The following is a 24,939-nucleotide window of genomic DNA, read 5'->3' as shown; positions in this document are numbered from 1 at the left end:
TATGTGGCTTATGTTTTATGTCTGCTCTGCCTTTTCCAGCAAATAGGCATTTTAACTGAAAAGTTTCTTCTTAATGACTAGTGTACAACCTTGTTGGTTTTCTCTGGGTCCTCCGGGTTTCCTCCCACTGCTAGAGACCCCTACGTGCAAGTGAATTATTGAAATAAAATTGAACCACATGTTAGTCCCGACATCACCTAGTTTATGTTTAGTGGATGTTAAACCCTCTCTCTCTCTCTCTCGTAAACTACATTTGTTTTTCTGTCTTTGTTAAATATTTAAGGAGTAATAAACATTTTGTGGAGCCACGATAAGTGAGTCTGACGCTGGCTGAGAAAGTGCATCAGGATTTTCCAGCACGGTTTTCCCTTTTCAGTGGTGCCAGATGGTACAACAAACTGAGGTCCCGTCTAAAAGATCCCTTGACAGTTGGAATTCGATATAAGGGTAGGCCATAGTGCGGCTGTCCAGGCAAAATTTCCCTCATAGCACAATGTATGGCGTATGCCTGTCAGAGCAGAGCAGTAGAACCCTAACCCTAACCCTAACCCAACCCCATTTCTCTCTCTCTGTAAAGAGTTAATACACAACCACCATAGGGTTGGTTAGGGTGATCTGAACAAAGATTAACTGGGGGTTAGAGTTCAGGTCATCTCCACGATCCTGAAGTAACAATTGTGAGTTTTACAACATCTAGCCATTTAAATTCCCAAAGTTTTAGGTATGGTACCTTATCATCCTTAACCATAGTTTAGTTTACAGCATAGAGTTATGATGATTTACACACTGTAACCCGGGTATCATTTAATCTTGTGTATGTATCACTAATTTCTTTTTAGGTATGGTACCTTATCATCCTTAACCATAGTTTAGTTTACAGCATAGAGTTATGATGATTTACACACTGTAACCCGGGTATCATTTAATCTTGTGTATGTATCACTAATTTCTTTCACATTTGTTAAATATCCAATCTTTGTTTAAAAATTTATAAAAACTGTTTAAAATCACCATAAATCATCTAATTTGTTTTTCTGTCCAGTTTAAAGCTGACCATTCAGTTATGATAATGAGTGTCCAATTTACAAGTGTTTGATTTCTCAATCTCTGTTAAAAAAATAAACAACCCAATTGATTATTGATGTATAATGATTAATTTTTGAACAGTGGTCAGGAAATTAAATACTTGTAAATTGGACACTCATTATCAAAATTAATCTGTCAGCTTTAAACTGGACACAAGTACAAATTAGATGATTTTTGGGGATTTTAAAAGATTTTTACAAATTTTTAAACAAAGATTTGATATTAGACGAATGTGAAAGAAATTAGTGCTAGATACACAGCTGTTGAAAGCTTTTGTTTTAGTAGAAAAACTCTTGGAGAACCAAAGAATAGCAACTTCATTAGCACAATGGAAGAACGGAAAAGTAAATTAGAAAGGTTTGGACTAAGATGTGTAGCGGAAAAAGTCCAGCAATCTGGACATTGAATGAACCTTGAACTAAGCAACTGGATTACCACAGCTAGACATTTCAGTTGGAAAGTGCAAGACTTGGTATTTTCTGTCAAGGAATCTGATAGGTCGGGAGCTGGGTCTATTATGACCAATCGAAATAAGTGACGTAAAATGTAGAATAATACATGAAGGCCTTGATAAGCTGTAGTGTGCTATGGAAAGTTTGTCCTAACCGGAACATATTTGCCTCTTAAATATAATGGATTTCAGAAGTCAAGGCTTCTATGGCAACAAGTTCGTGTGTGAACCATGTCCCATTAAAATAGCCCCTTCTGTTTTCCCCTTGGTCAGCCCTCCATCTGGCACAGGGAGCCATGGTGGCCAAGACGCTGGTTCGCAAGGCTGGAGGTCGCGTGTTAGATCCCGCACTGCCCGAGAAAGTTCATTGGGATTTCCCGTGGTTTCCCCCCTGTCAGTGGTGCAGGAAGGAGAGTCTGACAAGGACAGCTATCTTCATTCGGATGGGACAAAAAAAAAAAGGTCCTGTGTATACACTGGCAGTTGGAATTCAACATAACACACTGTATGGTGTATGCCAATCATCATTAGCCCAGTTGGAGCAAAACAGTCGGACGTTCAACCCCATCTCATTTCCGCCCTGCACAACTTAGGAGCGAAAACAAGGCTAGAAGATCCCCAGAAACTGTCCCAGCCAACATCAGTGCCTCCACATGATGGCCAATTCTTTCCCACACGTAATGAAATATGATTGGTCAATACGATAACAAGAACTATAGTGATTGGTCAATATGACAACAAGAACTATGGTGATTGGTCAATGATTAACATGTTTATTGAGTTTTATATACATTTATACAACAACAGATTTCGAACTATCCGATAATACAAGTCCTTAACTTATACGACACATCTCCCGATATCATATAATACAAGACACTAATCCTATACATGTACATATCATCTATTATAAGTCGTTAACTGATACTATACATCGCCACCTATCATAATACAAGTCACTAATCTTATACCATACATCGCCACCCATCGTATAATACAAGTCACTAATCTTATACCATACATTGCCACCTGTTGGATGGTAAATCGTTAACTTATAAAACACATCTCCACATATCGGATAACACAAGTCACTTATCTTATACCAAACATCTAAACCTATCAGATATTACAAATCGTTAACTTATATATACGATACATATCGTATGATACAAGTCTCTTAAATCATACATCAACACACCTTGACATATCGGATAATATAAGTCACTTATACCATACATCTATACCTATCGTATCGTATAATACATCTATACCTATCGTATCGTATAATACAAGTCACTTATCTTATCTCCACCTGTCGGATATTACAAGTCGTTTATCATATACACACCATGACATATCGTATAATACAAGTCACTTTTGGAGAGAACTTATAAAAGCTTTTGCAGTTTATTCACTCTGATTAATTCACTTTATTGAATAAAATATCGTTAAACTAAATTTACTTATATTTTTATCCTCATAACTTATAACATTCTCTACTGTAGTAGTACATTTATAGCTTATAACACAAAGGGAAATCTCTGAAATTCAATAGGATTCTTCATCTCACTAATATTAACAAGTATTAATTTTAAAATTATCAAATCATAAACACAGTCGGTTTTGTGTGTCCACAAACAATTGTGGATGACCAACAGCTGAGAGCAACAACAATACATGACATTTCTAAATCGGCATGAAAATATCTGGTACATTACGCTAGAGAAATTATTCGAATATTTACGTAGTACTACCTGGTACGTCTTTTTAAGTCCCCAGCCCCTCCAACATTCACACCCTGAACTTTAGAAAACATACAACAATAACATACAGTGTGCACCAATTTTTCTCAAATTTAGAACTCCCTTAGTTCCTCAAAATAATACGATCCATTTAAAAAAAAGTAAGTGGCTATTGTTACGATGAGTCTGAGCCAAGTTTAGAACGAATTCCAAAATGGCCGCCAATCTCTCCAACACCAGCGTTGAAAAGGGAGCAGTATTTTCAACATTTTCAGAACAGAAGGCAGCAATTAAGTGATGGGAAGGGTTAGGGTTAGGACTATTTTTATGACTATTCAGTTTTTAACTTCGCCGATGGAGGGCTGTGAAAGTATCATTGTAACAATAGTCTGAGGACTATTTTTATGACTTGTCGTAACAATAGCTACTGTCTAAAGAAAAAACACAACTACGATCGTACTATGGACCAGAAACTGACCAGGTTATTAGATGAAATTCAAATAATCTAATTCACCAAATTGATGCAAAATTGTTCAAAGACAAAATATGCCAATTTTCATTTCGATCGGACTTGAATTGACAGAGCCTTAGGCATTTTGAAGAGCTTCACCCCAAGAAGAACAAGAACGTATAGTGGTCAGTTCCTGGTCCAAAAAATGTAAATGGCACAAATTGTCCTTGGTATAATTTTTGGACTACAACATAAAAGTCTCAAAACATCCTTTGAAGGATTTTCAATCCATTGCAAACTAAAATATTGGGAAAACTGAATTTCAAAACAAGCGGTTGCCATGCAAGATACGCCCACATTTTGCAAGAGATGGATACAGAACAAGATAACAGAAAGCAATCGGGCATAATCTAGGATGCTTCAGTCCAACATGCGTCAAATTCTGAAGAAACACAAGATATTTGGGTCATAAAGCTATATATTTCAAGTTTCGTCAAATCGGATAAAAATAGACCCGTTAGGTCGACAAAAAAATGTGAACTGACAGATGAACAGGCCAGGGCGACGACAATATACGTCCACATGAAAATGTGGGCATATGTAAATCAATCCTTAAATGATCAAATTAAGTTTTAATCAGAATGAATCTGAGCTGTGATATTATCCACCATTAATATTTTTGTTTTGTTTTCTTAATTAAATATTCAATAATCAAAGTAAATTTCATAATAGACAAAGTCATGGAAAATTAGACATTTTCCCCAAAAAGACATACGATGCACAGTCTTTAAGACCAGAAATAAATTATCAATAAGCACTAAATTTCATTCAAACAAATGTTTTTCATGACAATGTCTTGTTTCAAATGTATGATAAATTAAAATGAGACTAATTTTTTTTAATATCCAGCAGCAATTCGATCTAAAACTTGTCGATACATGTCGACATGCTCCTCGAAACTTTTCTCTAAATATTCCATCCGCTTCTCTTCACTTACTGTCAGTGTCTCGTCTATTTCTTGTGGATTTAAGGCTTTCTTCAATTTCTGGAAATCACGTCGATTTTTCTGAAAAGACATAAAATTAAATTGTAAAATTATTTCCATATATAAATACCCGAGGAACCAAACAAATTTTATAATGCATTATTCATAAGATAAATAAATCAAATTTTTACAATTTTATAATCCAAATACCAGTACGTATAAACAGAATTTTCACTGAATTGGTCCAAAAACAGCAGTGCACCCAAGTACCAACCCTCAAGGGTTAGGGTACCACATAGTCTAACCTCAATTTCAATCAAACGTTTCAAAGAGAAATAATAAAAAAAAATTCCGGGAAACAAAAATTACAGACAGGAAACCTATAGTCCCTTTCGGTTTCACCAGTAGGGGACTAACATAAGGTGTCATTAAAATCAAACATTTGACATCTGCAAAAAAGTGACCAGCCATGAACTTCAAATCTTAAAACATATATTTCCTTGAGACTAATCATTTCATCTGATTGACCCTCTGAAAATATTTTTGTAATGACCATGAAAAATATAATCATAAGTATCAAATTGCCTGATAAAAAAGTTATGACAGAGTGTCAACCGCGGTATCTGCCATTGATATCTCTGTTGATGCATTACACGAACGCTGCCTGGAAACTCTCGCGCTGATCCATTCATCATATTGTAACACCCCTCTCACCTAGGAACTAAATTGATCAAAATGTTTCCAGTTTTTTTTTAATTCAGGATGTCTTATAGTGAGAGAGTTTAAACGGGGTTTAACTTGCACTCGACACAAACTAGGTCATTTCGGGACTAACATATGGTTTAATTTTATTTCAATAATTCGCTTGCGCATAGGGGTCTTTAGCAGTGGGGGGAACACCCGGAGAAAACCCACGATGTTGGACAGGCGACCAGACTCCTTGTCACGTACAACCGGGGATTCGAAACCACGCCAGTTGACTCAATGACAGGCGTTATGATACAGCAAGCACGTGCTAACCATTCGGCCATCCAACCCCCCAGGATATCTGATAAATGTTCATCTAAAGAAATATATCTTTTAAAAAGAAATAATACCCAAATAAAAATCAATAACAAGAAATTGTAAGTGACAAAAATAACCAATAAAATCTAAGATGTTTGTTTTTTGTTGAAGAAATTGTGAATTTGTTGGGTAGACTGTCTATCGGGTCGAGTTTCACGATGGACCACAGATCAGTTACGATTTATACCCACAAATCATCTACGATCACATGGTACATTGGGCCGGTCATAAAAAACAATTATTCTAGTTCTCAGATAATTCTGTGTCATTTAAAAAGCGTTGCATGACTCATTTATCAAATATGCAACCTTGATAAATGTTATTGGTAATTATAAATGATACTTGATAATCATATATTCCTACAATGCTACAAACAAATGAAATGAGGTTTAACGTCCTACTGTTCTGGTCCGAACTGGGCTAATGAAGACAGGCATAAGCCATACAGTGTGCTATGAGGGAAATTTTGCTCCAACAGCGGCACTACAGCCTACTCTTATATCAAATTCCAACTGTCAAGGGGATCTTTTACGTGCACACCAGTGTGTACACTGGACCTCAGTTTTTCGTCCCAACCAAACGACCAGACGGCTGTCCTTGTCAGGCCCTCCATCCTGCATCACTGACAAGGGAGAACCACACCGGAAAATCTGGATGAACTTTCGCGGCTAATGCAGGGATCGAACACCCGAACTCCAGGCTAGCGAACAATATGTTGAGATAAATATAGTACCTTGAAATGTGATATTTTGAGAAGTCATTTAGCCTAGTAGTCATACTTGGATAAAATAAAAACTCCCTCTCACATCAGACTGAGAACTAGAATATTAATTTTGTATGGCCTTGGTTTGAGCATTTATACATTTGACGTTGCAATAGATGGCTTGATCAACCTTTTCTTCAACAAAATAACATTAAACAAAAATACCTTTTACCAAATATTTTTCTCTTTTTATTTTGTTTTCTGTAAATGAATTGTTTTTCACAAAAGAAAGAGAAGTGCTTTGTAAAGATTAGTAAAATGATTAGCAGAATAAAAATAATAAAATAATTATTGGAGTTAATGTAAGATTTAGATAATAAAAGCCTGACAGTTGTAGGCCTAGCTATAATTGTTCAAAAATAGATAATGAACAGGGAATATGTTAAAAATTTCAGTCAATTGACTTTATTCTGAGTTGAGTTATCATTGTTTGCAGAACAGTGTAGTCTCGATTGTCATTACTACCATTGTTATGATAATAAACAAAGTTGAAAATCAAAACCATCCAAGTTCTTGAAATTTGATTAAGTTCTAGAGAGATGATTATAGGCTTGACATGTGAATAAATGTCTATTTAATGATTAGACAGATTTAGCTCCTGTATAATGCATCATTAATAATATTTTTGGACAAGGAACTGGGTCCCGAACCATAGGCATCTTTTTGTTCCTTCGACAAATGCACATCAATTAACAGACTTTGATTTTTGACATGTCTCAATTCCAAGATGACAGCCATGACCTCTTTTGTCATCTTTCTTTGGAAGACTTATTTGCACTTGCTCTTTAAAGAGCCCAAAAAAATTGACAGCAATTTTGGAAACCTTACACAATTCGATTTACCATGAAAATTTAAACTAAGAACATAATTCCCTAGAATAATTTCAACTAGGTTTCCCTTGATCAAGTATTACATAGAATTGTATAGGAAATAAATTAGTTGTAAATAATTTTTTAGTAAAATATTTGTCACAAAAATAATTAATATTACCGTTTGAAAGAAATTTGTCAGAAATAAATTGTTAATTATTTTTAATTTCCAGTAAAGTCTGATTTCCATGTACGCATTTTCGCCGATAACATGGAAACAGTCCTGTTACATCTGCATTTAACAGACATTTTTGTCAGCAAAAACGCATACATGGAAAACAGGCTTTAAGAGTTGAAGAGAAATTTGGTATTAATATTTCTGTTTACCTAATATCATATCTGTTAAATCATGCTATAATACAAACCGTAAATGGTGCATTCAATCTTCGTTTAACATCCAATCGAAAGTCTCGAAACTGTTGTGAATTATTTCCTTCTGTTGATTTAAGTCGTAGTATTTCATACACTCTACGAGCTTGACGCTGGAATAATAAATAATTGCATATTTTTACATATCTAAATTTCCTCTCACTGCTAAAGACTACTACGTGCAAGCGAATTATTGAAATAAAATTAAAACCATATATTAGTCCCGAAATGACCTAGTTTGTGTTGAGTAGACATTAAACCCCATTTCTCTCTCTCTCTCTCTAGTAGTAGAGGGTCCCAGTGGTCCTTACCATAGGAGAGAGAGAGAGAGAGAGAGAGAGAGAAATGGGGTTTAACCTCCACTCGACACAAACTAGGTAATTTCGGGACTAACATATGGTTTAATTTTATTTCAATAATTCGCTAGCGCGTAGGGGTCTTTAGCAGTGGGAGGAAACCAGAGGACCCAGAGAAAACGCACGAGGTTGGACAGGCGACCCTACTCCTTGTCACGTACAACTAGGGATTCGAAACCACACCAGTTGACTCAATGACAGGCTTTATGATACAGCGCGCACGTGCTAACCATTCGGCCATCCAACCATCCCCCCTTACCATAGGACTATATCTTTAGATGATGTGGTGGTAGGGGGGAGGAGGGAGGAGAGAGAGAGACAGAAACAGGGTAAAACATCCACTCAACACAAATAACTAGGTCATTTTGGGACTAATATATGGTTAAGTTTTATGTCAATAATTTGTTTGAGCGTAGGGTTACCACCACCCCCGACTCCCCCCCACCCCCACCACCATATATTTCTCCAATAGAGATCTTTGCCAATCTGGTTGAACAAATGTATAAAATAAAAACTTACTCGACTTAATTTCAGTTTTTGTCGTGCTTCCAGTAACATTTCATCACTAAAAGAGGATTTTAATTTTTCCGGTTGAAAATGATCTAATTTCTCTGCGTTCTTCACATCAACGTAATCTCGTAATCGCTGGAAATTTTCTGATGGATCTTCCACTAAATCCAGAAAAAAACAAGCCAACAGTGAGGCTGATGTCCCCCGCCGAAATCCCCAAATAAATAGATGACACATATTAATTAATCGCACATATATTTTTTTCAAAAGTATCGAACAATCAAACTGATTATCAACTATACACGAAGTTTCATCACTCTCTATCAGATAGAATCAAAGTTATCTTGTCCCAAAGCATCGACCAAGGAAATTGTTTATCTTTGCTTAGCTTTAGCCTAAGCAGACAATTTTCATCATCTAACTGAGTCAAGGTATTGATGTAATGAAAATATACACCAAGTTTCATCACTCTCACTTAATTAGAACTAAAGTTATCGTGTCCCAAAGCATCAATCAATCAAATTGCTTATCTCTGCTTACCCTAAGCAGAAAATGCTCATCTTCGAACTCCATCAAGGCATTGACCTAATAAACACCTACACCAAGTTTGAACATTCTAGGTCAATTAGGAGAGTTATTGTGTCCCAAAAAGTGTGACCGATAGACGAACCCATTTTAATAGTCCCTTGCTTTCTTCGAAAGGCGGGGGACAATAAAAAAAAATATAACAACATGATACCCAATGATAAATGAGATAGTGATTAGCATTCTACTTTTATGCCCCGATTGGGTTAATGAAGATGGGTTTACGGAGTGCAGTTAACTCTTAAACAAGCAGTGGCAAGGAATTCCCACCTAGAAAATCTTTGTTGACAACAGTTCTATGTTGCAAATTAAAAAATAAAATGAAAAGGAGTTAAAAGTTCTACTGTTCTGCTCTGACTGGGCTTATGAAGACGGCATACGCCATACAGTGTGCTACGAGGGTATTTTGCCCTGTCTTGGCCAATGTAGAGATCAAACACAGGTCCCTTGTTTAGCAAGTCAACGTCCTATACTCACTGGGCCACTGTGACTCTCTTCAATAAAATAATAAAATCACCTGTAATATCCATGACATCATCCCTATCATAACATGTATTATAGAACGTCTGTAATATTTGTGCTCCATGACCCTGGCGTTGAAAGGGAGGTAATATCAATACTTGACTGAAAGAAGAATAATTATTATACAAATACGAGCAGAACTCTCGATATACACTCTAGACAAATTAGGGGTTATTAAACATAATTATTTTAAAACCTATTATTTGAGAAATGTGCAGGGTACAAGTTTGTAGGGTACGGTATGTTTTTACTTTATAAGATTGAATTTTATACATTTTCATGCATCAATAACAACCTTGCTACTTTTAAACATACATTATACAAGAGTTAAATCTGCCTATTGCAGGTCTTTCTTTAGGCCTGAAATGTTATCTAAATTATTAATTAGACATTAACATGACAAGCGCATATCAACTCTCGATATGATGGGATATCTCCGATATAAAGTAGATTAGAACGGTTCAGCCATATTTTGATTTAATCTAAAAATGGTGAAGCAAGCTAAGCTTCGAACAACCAGTGCGGTGGTTCCAATTAATGCATGCATCTTGTCAAACCTTCAAAAGCTAATATCTTCGCTCGCAATGGAGCAATTTGAACAAAATTTTCAATAAATTCATTTTGCATTATCTATTTTCGAATTTTTATAGTAAGAATGGACAGCTCTTTATCTAAATAATACATAATTTTACGTTACATGGCACCATCTCTGAATGCTAGTAAGGAGAGAGAGAGAAATGGGGTTTAACGTCCACTCGACACAAACTAGGTCATTTCGGGACTAATATATGGTTTAATTTTATTTCAATAATTCGTTTGCGCGTAGGGGTCTTTAGCAGTGGGAGGAAACCGGAGGACCACGAGAAAACCCTGCTAGTAAGGAATAGGTTTACATGGGGTATATGAAATGGAAATAGATATCAAACAGACACAACTAGAGCTATGTACATTTACCTGTTAGATTAAGGGGGTGCTCGGTTGTCAGTCTGGAACGTCCCGAATTGACAGAATTGCAATCAAGTGATACAGAATTCAGTCCTGTCACAGTTCTGTCAGTCCCGACAGTTGAGGTGGTGTGAGTAGAATCGTGACGTATTTTAAGTAACATATATGTTTCAGCTGTCATGATTGGTTAAGATATTTTTTATACAGTCGGCACATGCGTTGTACTCCGAAATTCCCAATTTCACTTGAATGAAAATATTTTTGGAATTGAGAGAATTTAATTCTGGAACGATCAATCGATTATCCCCTATGATAAGCCTCATAGAGTTATGCACCCTTACCTGTTAGATTAGGATAAGTATAGTGGAGCTGTGTACCTTTACCTGTTAGATTAGGTTAAGTACAAGAGAGTTATGTACCCTTACCTGATTCTAGGTCGTGTTTTATTGGGATAAGCGTAGTAATTATAAACAGTCATATAACCAGCTATAGCGTACATTGTATTACCATCCGATTTATATTTTTCAAACCTTTAAATAGAATAAATATAATATACATCAAAAATAACCTCATTCAAATTATTTCAAATACAATAAATACATCAAGAATAACCTCATATAAATACAAAATACATCAAAAATAACCTCATTCAAATACAATATATATACTGATGTCCAAAAGAAAGTATACACACTAAAAGTAGGACTAAGTTTTGTTTAGATTAAAAACATTTAATAAAGCATTACTGAGTTTGTCTCTTGCGTCCAAACTCAACATTTCTAAGCAAAATAAAAATGTGAAACAAATTAACATTCTACCCAAATACCGCATACCATGGAAAAACGACTTTGGTTGATGCAGCACAAAATGCACAGTGTATACTTTCTTTTGAACATTAGTATACAAAATACATCAAAAATAACCTCATTTAAATACAATAAATACATCAAAAATAACCTCATTTAAATACAATAAATATATCAAGAATAAGGTCAGTTAATAAATTGTGAAATATACTCTAGTCCGTATAAGACTGGGAACAATGTGAGGAGGGCTTATTTTCAACTTACAGACGGAAATGAATCAGAATCAGGGTTTAAGGTCTGACTGGGCTAATGAAAACAGTGTGCTATGAGATTTTTCATTTTTTGGGAATGATTAATGTTGTCCCTTGCTAGGCCCTCAGTTCAATTTATAGATGCCGCTACTGTTTTGGTTGAGTAAAAATATGTTATATTGAGTAGTGAACATGGAGCACTGGATCCTACCTCATTTCACTTCACAGGCATTTACAACTTTAGTATTACATGGTCATTACATTAACTTTACTGAACAATTGACAGTGTCTTTAAATATAAATAATCAACTTACAATAAATAATAATTCCATCGATCATCATCAACATCTATATAACTAGCAGCATCAATAAAGAACAATAAAAATGTCTGTAATCGACTGTGATATTCACGGAATCCGGGAGCTTCAATATCTGTTTTATAAATTTCAAACGTTCTACTTCCACCTTCTGAAAAACATTCACATCCCAACTACTATGTAATACAGTTGAATCGAGTTTAACATCCTACTTTTTTGCCCTGACCGGGCTAATGAAGACTGAAATGAAATAGTGTTTAACATCCTACTTTTTGCCCTGACCGGGCTAATGAAGACTGAAATTAAATAGTGTTTAACATCCTACTTTTTTGCCCTGACCGGGCTAATGAAGACTGAAATGAAATAGTGTTTAACATCCTACTTTTCTGCTCCGACCGGTATAATGAAGGTGGAAATGAAATGGGGTTTAACGTCCTACTGTTCTGCTCCGACTGGACTAATGAAGACAGGCATACACCATACAGTGAGCTATGTGGGAAATTTTGCTCCAACAACGGCACTACGGCCTACTCTTATATCGTATTCCAACTGTCGAGGGATCTTTTACATGCACGTCAATGTGTAAACAGGACCTTGGTTTTCCGTGCCATCCAATTGACTAGACAGCTGTTCTTGTCAGGCTCTCCATCCTGCACCACTCACAGGGGGGAAACCAGACTGGAGCGAAATAATGCCACAACAGAGACAGAGCTGTCCACTTGACACAAACTAGGTCATTTTGAGACTAACATATGGTTCAATTCTATTTCAATAATCCGCTTGTCCATAGGGGTCTTCAGCAGAGGAGGAAACCTGAGACAACAGGCGACCCTATTCCATGTCACGTACAACCAGGGAATCAAAACTATGCCAGTTGATTCAATGACAGACTTTATGATACAGAGCGCACATGCTAACCAATCGGCCATCCAACCCCCCATTGTGTCATAAGAAAGAGTTTGTGAATCCATAATGAATGAAAATTGGGTACCGACTGAATGAAATCTGTGTTTACCTTTTTTTATTTTATAAGAATGAAGTAATTCACCGAATGGTCTGAAGTTTTGTTCTTTAGGAAGTGTAGCTAGGAAATCATCAATATTAGTATAATAACCCGGGGGTATTTCTTGTGCTAGTTTCGGTATAATATCATCAGCCTGTAATACACCAAAATATAATATATATCATTTATTAAAACATTTATATCATTTATCAAAACATTCATATCAATTCCTATAACATTTATATCAATTCCTATAACATTTATATCAATTCCTAGAACAATTATATCAATTCCTAAAACAATTATATCAATTCCTAAAACAATTATATCAATTCCTAAAACAATTATATCAATTCCTAAAACAATTATATCAATTCCTAAAACATTTATATAATTTCCTAAAACGATTAATATCATTTCCTAAAACATTTATATCAATTTGTAAAACATTTATACCAATTCCTAAAACGATTATAACATCAGCCTGAAATGTTATGTTTTTCTAAGACATTTATAAGTTAAGAATGAGAATCGACAATATATAGGACATTTTATACCCCACTTCATTTTACATTAACTAATTTGGAGAAAATCCATGTGGTTAGGCAGGTAGCCCTAGTCTTTGTCACGTACAAACATTGAAAACACTCCTCTTCACTTAGTAACAGACCTAATGATCTAAACAGCACACTCAATAACCTACCCCTTCCTCGATGTTATAAACATGAAATATCAAAATATAATAATAAAAGTTAAAACTTACAACAAGACCATCAAATCTTTTAGGAGTAACTTTATCTATATAAGACATACTGAGATAGGTTGTTAGTTTAGCAGCTGTATAATACATCTTTACTTCTAAATCTTTATAACCAAATATACTTTCTCTATTAAATACAAACAAAATACACATAAAATAGCGTCTAACATCCTACTGGGCTAATAAAAAACGGACATACACCATGCAGTGAGCTAGAGGGAAATTTGCCCGGACAGTGGCCCGACTCTTATATCGATTTCCACTGGGATATCGGTTTTTCCTCCCATCCGAATGACTAGACAGCTGTCCATATCCATCCTATCCATATTCTCACGAAAATTTGGACGATAAATTTGAAAACTGTTATTGAAAATCACTATGATTATTCATCTCTTTAACATGAACATGTTGATCAAAACATAAAATGCAGTAATCAAGCTTTTGCTAGCGCGTAGCGGTCTTTAGCAGTGGGAGGAAGTCGGAGGACCCAGAGAAAACCCACGAGGTTGGACAGACGACCCTACTTCTTGTCACATACAACCAGGGAATCGAAACCATGCCAGTTGACTCAATGACAGACCTTATGAAACAGTGCACACATGCTAAGCGTTACACCAATTCCCCCTACACATGTGGGCATTTAAAATGTCAGCTTTAATAAATACGATTTTTACTAATGTCAGGCTATTGTTGAGTAAAATATATAGATCTTACTGTTCTCCAAATATCTGATGTGTCATGTCTGCTTTAAATGTCTTATCATGGTCTTCGACATCAGATTCATTCCGAACTAAAAACAAAAAAAAAACAAATACAGCAATTAATTGTAAAACTTGGAAAATTAAATAAATCCTACATATTTGTTTGCTCGAACAGGCAGCATGAAGACAAGCAGACGACATGCAGTGTGCTATGAGGGAAATTCTACCTGGACAGTAGATAACAAACCTTAATCTCTCAACCCTCCGTGTTTCGAGTTAAGAACTGAGGCCATGACCTTTAACGTTGCAGCTGCCGGAGCGATTCACACCCGGCATTTTTAAACAAAATTGACAATAGTTTCAATCAAAACAACGATTGATTATTGTTATTTATAATATTTCTGCAACACCCAACTACAATTAAGCATATAATCCTACCTGAAACGGGTACAAATCGTCGTTTTTAAAATCGAGGCGTTCAGCCGTTACTAAGACCACCATCTTTTTAAATGATATGCTGTCATCATGAAGGCGGGGCTAAATATCAGGCTTTATAACAGCCAATCAAAAGGAGAATCGAAAGCACAGTAACTATGAATGGATTTCGATGGCAGTGAAATGTCAGACAAAAACAACGCTTCATTAATTTAAACGCGAATATTTTGAGTTAGGCGACAGTTGTGCCACTACATTGGCCTCTGTAAGTTTAATTAATCATAATATCATAAACTTATCTATTTTAAAGATGTTACCGTACATGCATTAATAAAGAAATTGAGTTTGCCACTTGGAACTAAAGTCATCCAATCGTAGCTAAAAACAAACACATCGGTATATCTCAACGTTTATAGCTACGTTCTCGTAGCTACCTGGACAGTAGCGATATCGGTTACTCTTATTTTGAATTACAATTTCACGAGTCCTTTTATATTTACAAGTTGCATTAAAATTGTGCGGTTTTGCGCACTCAATCTAAATGACTCTCAAATTACTCAATAGCAGCAAGTGAAATCGTTGTGTGACCAAGTTTGGTATGAGGCAGTTCCTGGCGAGCCCCTACATCATACACTACACATGACAGGTGGCCTTCTTTTAACTTTAACACAGGTAAAATACACTGATCTGGACTTTTTAAGAAGAGCAATTTTCTGATTTTAATCTAACAGGACTTTCTTACCCAACTTAAAATGGATGACATCATTAGCATTGAGTTTAAAATCTTCTAATTTGTTTTTCAACAAACATGAACCTGCAAGTAAACATCATAGTAATTCATTTGTTATAAACAATGGTTTCTTTGGGTTGTATCCTTGATTGTTTTCAAATTTGAGTGAAGTCTATGTCACTACAGACCCAGGACGGTACAGCGCAGTGGACGCTTACGGCTAGCCCCCGGATCCATTCACTTTTTTTTAATTGTTTGTCTGTTTGTGTTTTTCTGAGTATGATGTCTTGTCTGTTTATTTGTTTTTGTGGTGCAGTCCCCCTGCACTTACTATTAGTATTAGTGTTAGCTTCTAAAAAACATTTGGAAACAGCCCATAATCCGGTCATAAAAATAGTCCAAAGATTTTTGTATATTTCCTGGAGTGGAAGCGCACTTGCGATAAAACGTGCCATGGATATCCATTACGGGTCCATAAAAATTGCCACTTTATTCCAAAATAACCTTACTAACTTAGAAAAGTTAGAACAGACTAGGCTACAGTAGTACATTGTACATAGTCATAATAGATAGAGGACTTGACAGTCACTGAGTCAGGTGGTTGCGTAGGGCATTTTCATATTGCAGCTTATATGGACAAACAGGAAAGGCGAGAGGACGGTGAGACCATTCCTTAAGGAACTATGTGACTGGGGGCAGATGGACCTTGTATTTTGTACAACGGTTAGTCAACACACATCATTTTGTTATTTATATTTATTGGCAAACGTTTGTTTTGTTCAGTCAAAATTGAAGTCAACATTTCCCTCAATATGGCCTTAGTGTAACGGTAAACTTCAATTCATTGTGTAAATTTTATAAGTATATTTTGTGACTATTTCATGGTTAACTTTGTCCGCCAATAAAAAGCCAGACAGGTGTACCACAGCATTATTAAAATATGGTTTGCGTCTCCGCTAACACATTTCTTACCCGCCATTTTGTCTTCCCGCGAGACGAACGTTCTTGACCTTTGATGTTTACTTCCAGGTGAAATTGCACGCGCATCTAAGAATATCATCTAATCAACGGCAAGATAACACGTGAATGACCTCGACCTTGAGTGTTATATCATGGCGGTTAATGGCACGGTATGCAAAGTTTTCTCGTGTTGTAACAGTAAAAACATTGCTTTCGCATGCACATTTTATGTTTGCATAACTGAAAAATGTTTCTTCTTTATGTTTATTTTTATTGATTTGCATTACAGGGCAGCAGGTTTGATATCATATCCAAAATATGGCCGATTCCAAAGAAAGCCGAGTGTGAGGGACTTAGAAAGGTTAGGTGAAAGACATTACAGTAAAGTACACTAAAACTTGCTAGAAAATAGCTTAATAATAATGCAATTCTTAAAAGATAACTAACAAAAAAAATGAATGAATAGTACAATTAACTTGTTTCAGACTTAATTAAGTAGTTACATTTTTGAGTAGAATTAGTCGAGTGTTATTGTTGCATGAGCGGGTTTGTAAATAGATCAATCGGATTTGTATAGCATAGGTTACTGGCTTCACGACTGACGGCTGGTTACGCTACTTGTAATATTATTGGAAATATGCCAGTATTTCTTGTACTCTTTTTATTGTTGCTAGATGGGGAAGTTTATTTATTATAAATTACTATTCAAAAACCTTTGTAGGGAACCCAGTCACATTTTAAAAAAAGAAAACCAGAAAGAGAATTCAATGATCTTGAACTGTCAGAGGCATGTCAAGTCAAATCATTGTAAAACCATTAAGCTATAGGTCTACTTTTGAAGTCTAAATAATGTAAGCTTAGGCCTCGGCATCCTGTTTATTGTCAGAATAAATTTTTTTTGTTAGCTAAAATGCTGAATATGCAGTAACAAATAAAACATGGAAAAAAGGGATCATACATGAATAATGATGTAGTGTGACATTTGGAAAATTAGTAGTAAAGTCATATTGCCACCTGATAAAAACATTTTCAAAAAGTGATTTGGATGTCACGTGTCTGTTTCCTTAATTAATGTAACCAATCTGCAGGTTAGAGTTTTCGAGATTTTATTTTCAAATTTGCTGGGTTTGTTTGTTCAGCTCATCATAAGAAGGAAACGTGAAGAAGTAGAGTTGAGTACAAAATTTTGCCATTGTTACCGAAACCTTGTAAATGTAACAGTCTGCAGGTCAGAATAATTTTAAAATTTTTAAAAAAGTTTTTCTAGGATTGTTTGTCTTGTCAAAAAGAGAAACCCAGAACTTTATTAATTTTCACACATGAATTTTGTACGGTTATTGCCCCAGTCACATGAACCTGGTTAATGCTATCATCTATAGATTTGTTCTTCCGATTTCTCTTTCTGTAATTGTTTGATTTGTCATAATGAGGAATCCTATCAAATTTGCATATATAGTCAGTAGTCAGACATTACCTCTCTCACTGAAATATGGTCAGAGTTTTCTTTGGATTTTCTTTCAAACATTTTGGAAGTATTTGGCAGGCCATAAAGCCGAAACTTATCGTATGTTTTGCCATTCTTGCCATAGTGATAGTTTGGGGGACTATTCATTGCCTGCCAACAGTATGTTTTACCAGTATTTTGCAATAATGTACAATATTTGAATAGTCTGCATTGATTCATTCTGTCTACAAATAGCAAACTGTATTTTGTTTGCCAGTTTATTGGCCCAATGGTTTCAGAAAAATAGGACCAGGAATATGGCCAATTGGACAGCAAGATATATTGACTGTACTAGTACGTGAAACCCCATTTCAATTATTCCCAATTGTTTCCGAAATTGAACCAGGAGTGAAGGTGGCTCAGTGCCGTAAGCTTGGTAACCTGGAGACTCTGTGTTCGATCCGTGTGTTGACGGAAAAAGTTCATTGAGGGTTTCCAGCATGGTTTACCCATGTCCGTGGTGTGGGACGGAGGGCTTGGCAAGGGACAATGTATAGTCATATGTATGGGACGAAAAATCACATTGGTGTGCATGTAAAAAAAAAACCTTTGCAGTTGGAATTTGATTAAGAGTAGGCTGTAGCCCCGCTGTCCGGGCAAAACTTTCTTGATGGCTTACTGTATGGATTATGCGCCGTCGTCATTAGCCCAGTCGAAGCAGAACATTAGGACGTTAAACTCCATTTAAACTCCAAAATGAATCTCAATGAATTAAATTTGTACTTGACAGTTATTGGAAAAGAATCTCTACCATTCTGTGTACCAGAACACTATCTGATTAGGTGGTCATGAAACTGGCCAGCTAAACAGGAAGTCATGAGTTAGATCCAGGTTTTGGCCGAAAAAGTTCCTCCGGATTTTCCGGCAGAGTTAACCTTTGTCAGTGGTTCAGGATGTAGAACAATGTATAGTTTTCTATATTGTACAAAAAATTAAGGTTTTTTACAAGTGGGGGGGTGGGGGTGGGTGGGTGCTGGATGGTCGAATGGTTAGCGTGTACGCGCTGTATCATGAGGTCTGTTTTGATTCCTCAGTTGTACGTGACAAGGAGTAGGAGTCGCATGTCCAACCTCGTGGGTTTTCTCCGTGTCCTCCGGTTTCCTCCCACTGCTAAAGACACCTACACGCAAGTGAATTATTGAAATAAAATTGAACCATGTGTCAGTCCGAAATGACCTAGTTTGTGTGGAGTGGACCTTCAACCCCTCTCTCTCTCTCTCTCTCTCTCTCTCTCTCTTTTCTACATGTTGGTGTGCACGTAAAAGAACCCTCGACAGTTGGAATTAGATAATAAGACGAGTACATGTAGGCAGCAAATCTGATTTTTGTACAAAATTGCACTCCACACACATGTACATGTAGCACACTGCATAGCGTACATGTATAATTTATATCTATCTTGGATAGAAAAGTAGGGTATAGAACCTTGTTTCATATGATGGTGTGTTAAGTATATTATTATACAGATTAGATTGAATGTCAGTGAAATGTAAGAAGTTAACTGTATACTGGTTATTTAAACATATGGCTGTAAGTGTAACATTGAAAGCGACCATACACTGTTTTATAACCCACTGTGATGTAGCCACAGTGGTTCTTTGGTTTAAACAGTATTTATTTCGAGAATATTATACAATTTAAAGGCATAAAGAATAGGATACAATAACAAGCCAAGTAGGCTTATATTAATTTCTTTCCTTCAAATTTAATTAAATGAAATGAAATGTGGTTTAACGTCCTACTGTTCTGCTCCTATACTTGGCTAATGAAGACGAGCATACGCCATACTGTGTGCTATGAGGGAAATTTTGCCCGGGCAGCGGCACTATCGCCTACTCTTATATCGAATTCCAACTGCCAGGGGATCTTTTACGTGCATTCTAATATATACACGGGACCTCGGTTTTTCGTCTCATCCGAAGGACTATAAATTTAATTAAAATACAGCCTTATATTATGCTTATATTAATTTAATGCCTTCAAATTTAATTAAAATACAACCTTATTTTATTTCGTTACTGACATCCAGCGAACCTGGAAATTTAAGCTACGCACAGATATTAAACTAGACTTGATTTTAGGAACAATTGGTTCCGTTGGACAGATGGAAATTTCTTTATTTCAAGTTTAATTAAAATACAACCTTATTTTATTTCGTTACTGACATCCAGTGAACCTGGAAATTTAAGCCACGCGTAGATATTCAGTTAGATTTAAAGAACAGTTGGTTTGGTTGCGCACATGGAAATTCCTAATCTGTATTTACATTTATAAAGCATGTCAACCGTTTTACGTCACAAAGTTACCGAGATCAGCAACAGCTTTTTCTGACATTGTAGCCATAACTGTTATCAGAATCTAAATGAAGTGTGATGTTTTTGTTAAAGGGTTAATCCCGATATTTTTTGGACAATAAAACTGCTTAATTTTGTGTTAAAATCCCTTAAATTCCTCTAGCTAAGGGCCGAGCAACTAACTCAATATTTTTGATAAGTTTTCAAACAACTTAAACCTGTCAGTCTTCATCTGGAAATGGAGACCGGTGTCCTAAGCTGTATTATGCGGTGTCTGGATAAAACTAGACTTTTATTTTATAAAAATAATGTGTAGGTGAAATTTGCCTTTCGTTATCAAGTAGAGCACATGGGTCATTCACTATATAGACCTCTCAAGGAACGGGAATCGATTATCAGGTCACCCAACGAAAAAACTGACCCGAAATCTTAAAAGGGTTACGTGTCCGGATAAGCAGTTTTGATGTTCATATCCAAACGACTCAATATTTTGAGCTGGAATTTTGAAAGAAGATCAATACACCATTCCTCTATATTTTGGCACTTAAATTTCATATGTACTCCGACTTTTATTTTTGAATCTCTCTTGAATCGGGATAGTCCCTTTAAAGATACATTATGTATGGTTGTTCTTGCTATAATACATGTAGTTTAAAAATGAATATGCCTACATTTAAATTTTAGTCAAATTATTTTATTTCGACGAAGCTATGAATGTTTGAAGTTTTGACAAGAAACAGCGTAGTCTTGATTATCAAGTCCCATTGCGATGATAATAAATAAAGTCTTGATTTTCAATTTGATTGTTTAATGAAGATAAGGCAAATGTTGTTTAACCCACATGCATGTAATGTGGGGTTGTCGTGTTAATACATGTCTAAATAATAATGAATATGGTTTGAAGCCCGAAAACACCCGTAATACTAATAGGTAGATGTATCTCTTACATAATGTATCTTTAATTATATGTAATGTACGTGGGGTTGCATCATACGGCCTGTCATTGAGTCAACTGGCGTGGTTTCGAATCCCCGATTGTATGTGACAAGGAGTAGGGTCGCCTGTCCAACCTCGTGGGTTTTCTCCGGGTCCTCCGGTTTCCTCCCACTGCTAAAGACCCCTTCGCGGAAGTGAATTATTGAAATAAAATTAAACCATATGTTAGTCCCAAAATGACCTAGTTTGTGTCAAGTGGACGTTAAACCCCATTTCTCTCTCTCTCTCTCTATATATGTAATGTACAATGTATAGATGTTCTATTTTAGCCTTAAGCTTCCATTTGGATTAGGTATTGAGCCATTTAAGGTGAAACTTGAACCTCTTCAGGTCAGATTAGTTATTAAGCTGTCTAAGGTGAAACTTCAACCTCTTCAGGTCAAATAAGGTATTACCGTGATTAAGCTTCGGTTTCTTCAGGTAAGTCAGATTATAGATTCTAGAATACTGGCTTAAGTGTCCCAAATCCTTTCTTCAAAGTGGGATTATGAATTGTTCTATTGCACGTAACATGGCATAAATTCAAAGGTTTGATAGGAATTTACGCATTTATTAATTATAAATCATTATTAATTTTGGTTTCATAGACAAGGAGTTTCGCACTGCTGTTGATCTTACTCCTAGCTAGTGGTCAAATACTATAATTAAGGAACTGGACAAAATCGAGGAAGAAAATATTTATTGTTTTACTTTTAACAACTGACAAGGGATGTCTCATAATAACAAAGCTGAACGACGAGTGTTAAATTTGTTAAGTTAAATGTGTTTACGAAATATGAAACTGTGTCGATAAGAAAAAGGAAATTCAACATTTCAGGTGTCGTAAAATATTTCTCAAAATAATGCAGTTTGAGCGAGATAAATTATACAAGTTTTGTGTTTTAATTTGAGTCTTACGTTTTTGCCAGCATGTAATTAAACATACATTATGTAAGAGCTAAATCTGTCTATTGCAGGTCCTTCTTTAGGGTCCTTCTTTAGGGTCCTTCTTTAGGCCTGAAATGTTATCTAAGTTATTTATTAGACATTTATTAACAAAACAAGACCATAATTGATTCTCGATGGCATTGGATACTTGAGATTTTAACTAGATTAAAACTGTTCGCCATTTGAAAATTTAATTTAAAAATGGGAAAGCAAGGCTAAGTCCCGATTATACCAGTGCCCTGGTTAACACTGTGCACTCATCTTGTCAAAAGTACAAACAATGATAATTTGGCTGAGAATGAAGTAATTGGAATGAAATTTTCAATATTTTCATGTTTCATCATCTATTTTTGAATTATTATAGCAAGAATGACAAACTCTTTATTAAACTCTTTAACTATTGTATCTTTAATTTACTTAATGTTTTTCTCTTCCAACTTTTCGCCACAAATTGGGCACCGCTGGATAATCGTAAAATACTTTCTCAGACAACATCGGGATCGAACCCAGGACCTCTGGGTTAGTAAGCCAGCATCTGAATCACTGTGGCCCCTGTGCCAATATTAAAAATTCAGTATTTGGCTAGTAGTATTGCTATTTTATAATTAGGACATTAATCCCAGGTTCGTTTCATTTTTAAAGTAAGATTAGTTTTTAAAATGGGGAAACTCCTGGCTTATCTCGACAACTCCTGATTTATCTTGACAACTGTGAATGACATGAAACCTGAAATCGACACAGTTTTAGATTTTGTTATTGTGTTTAGTTATCAGTGATAGAATCTGTCCAGACAAAATTCACATTATGTCATTTTGACCTTCATTCAACAGTCCTATAGAATTTCTGGCTTTAATTTATTTCATTTTGTTTAGATCGTAGGCCATCATGATTATTTTGTTTAGAATAACAAGGAATGATCATTTTGTTTAGAATAACAAGGAATGATCATTTTGTTTAGAATAACAAGGAATGATCATTTTGTTTAGAATAACAAGGAATGATCATTTTGTTTAGAATAACAAGGAATGATCATTTTGTTTAGAATAACAAGGAATGATCATTTTGTTTAGAATAACAAGGAATGATCATTTTGTTTAGAATAACAAGGAATGATCATTTTGTTTAGAATAACAAGGAATGATCATTTTGTTTAGAATAACAAGGAATGATCATTGTGTTTAGAATAACAAGGAATGATCATTTTGTTTAGAATAACAAGGAATGGTAGGCTGTCATGATCATTTAGTTTAAAGTTACAATTTCATATTTTTAAGTTATATTTTTAAAATGTATTAAAATAAAGCCCTAAAATAGATGGTATCTATAAACAGTCCTACCTTGTTAAAGAATAATCATATTAATCCTATAATTCACTATTGCCATTTGAGAAATTGGCAAAAATATCATTTTCAACTTCAAATTCAAACATTTGAAGATAGCTATTCCATGGTGGGGAATAGGAAAACAAGGGAGGTAATTGTGTTATTATTTCCGGTGTGAAGATTTTTAAGTGTGAAAAAGATAACCTATGATCGTATAATAGTGATTTGACAACCTATTGAGCAAAAGACATAGAAATAATTATGTTTTGACTTTTTTTTAGAAAATATGAAATTGTAACTTTAAATTAATGGTAGGCCATGCTGATTATTTTGTTTAGATTAACAAGGAATGGTAGGCAGTCATGAACATGGCTACATTCATTCATTTAAATTAATTTTTTAATTGATGATGCATTTCCAAAGTTCATATTATAGTGTACTAAGTCTGTTTTTTTTAAAGATGCTCTATGTAAGAGCAGATTCTGCCTATTGCAGGTCTTTATCTTGGCTGCAAATGTTATATAAATTATTAATTAGACAATTATTCACATCTGTGCTATCTGATAACCTAGAGAGTTGATTATAGGCTTGCCATGTGAATAAATGTCTACAATAATAATTTATATAGCATTTGAAGCCAAAATAAAGATCTGCAATAGGTAGGATTTATCTCTTACTAGTCTTACATAATGCATCTTTAGCCATGATATCAGATATAAAGATATGGTATAATAGAAAGTAATATTTTGATTAAGAATATATATGGGTTTTTTTTTTTTAATATGATATCCCAGTACATTTGTACTAGTTATAAATAGAAAGTTATAGATCGGTATCATTTCCCAATTATTTTAATCACTTGTTAAATATTATTATACTATTTATTTTAACACGGACAGTGTGATTATATATAGATTATTTAATTGACCTCAGAGTGAAGACTTGTGGGTCATGATTTATCAATGGGGGGAGTAGTAAAAGGTAGTACTATTAATAGTAGTGTAGTAAAGGTTGTCAATGATCTCATACACTTTATGAATGAATGAAAGGTCAAAGTTGAACTTTCAACATAGTAATATATTGTATTTAACTGGATTGCACTAGAGACTTGATGATAAGATCTTTATATCATAACATTATTACCCACTATGTACATAATCCACATGTAATAAGATCTTATCATAACCTTTATAATATAATGCTTGTATCTTATGTAAATCCATGTCCCCCCTTG

General features: G+C 35.0%; 2 protein-coding genes across 2 annotated transcripts in view; one reads left to right on the top strand and one right to left on the bottom strand.

Annotated features, from left to right (window-relative positions):
• Positions 1-2,808: 2,808 nt before the first annotated feature.
• On the bottom strand, positions 2,809-16,750 carry LOC126821704 (histone acetyltransferase type B catalytic subunit). Its single transcript, XM_050550196.2, has 11 exons — positions 16,675-16,750; positions 15,715-15,786; positions 14,551-14,626; positions 13,840-13,963; positions 13,089-13,230; positions 12,071-12,224; positions 11,125-11,229; positions 9,750-9,856; positions 8,657-8,808; positions 7,778-7,894; positions 2,809-4,796 (listed from the first exon to the last, which is right to left on the bottom strand). The coding sequence occupies exons 1-11, from the start codon at positions 16,679-16,681 to the stop codon at positions 4,629-4,631; spliced, it is 1,224 nt and encodes a 407-aa protein (XP_050406153.1). The 5' UTR covers positions 16,682-16,750; the 3' UTR covers positions 2,809-4,628.
• Positions 16,751-16,787: 37 nt separating this feature from the next.
• Positions 16,788-24,939, top strand: part of LOC126821701 (electrogenic aspartate/glutamate antiporter SLC25A13, mitochondrial) — a 40,068-nt gene continuing 31,916 nt past the window's right edge. The window contains exons 1-2 of the mRNA XM_050550184.2: positions 16,788-16,832; positions 16,952-17,023. Coding sequence (XP_050406141.1) covers positions 16,815-16,832; positions 16,952-17,023 — 90 coding nt within the window. The 5' untranslated portion in view covers positions 16,788-16,814. The remainder of the gene's footprint in view (positions 16,833-16,951; positions 17,024-24,939) is intronic.

The sequence above is a fragment of the Patella vulgata genome, chromosome 5 (assembly GCF_932274485.2).
Source record: "Patella vulgata chromosome 5, xgPatVulg1.2, whole genome shotgun sequence".
Lineage (NCBI taxonomy): Eukaryota > Metazoa > Mollusca > Gastropoda > Patellidae > Patella > Patella vulgata.
This window is presented reverse-complemented; position numbering and strand designations above follow the sequence as displayed.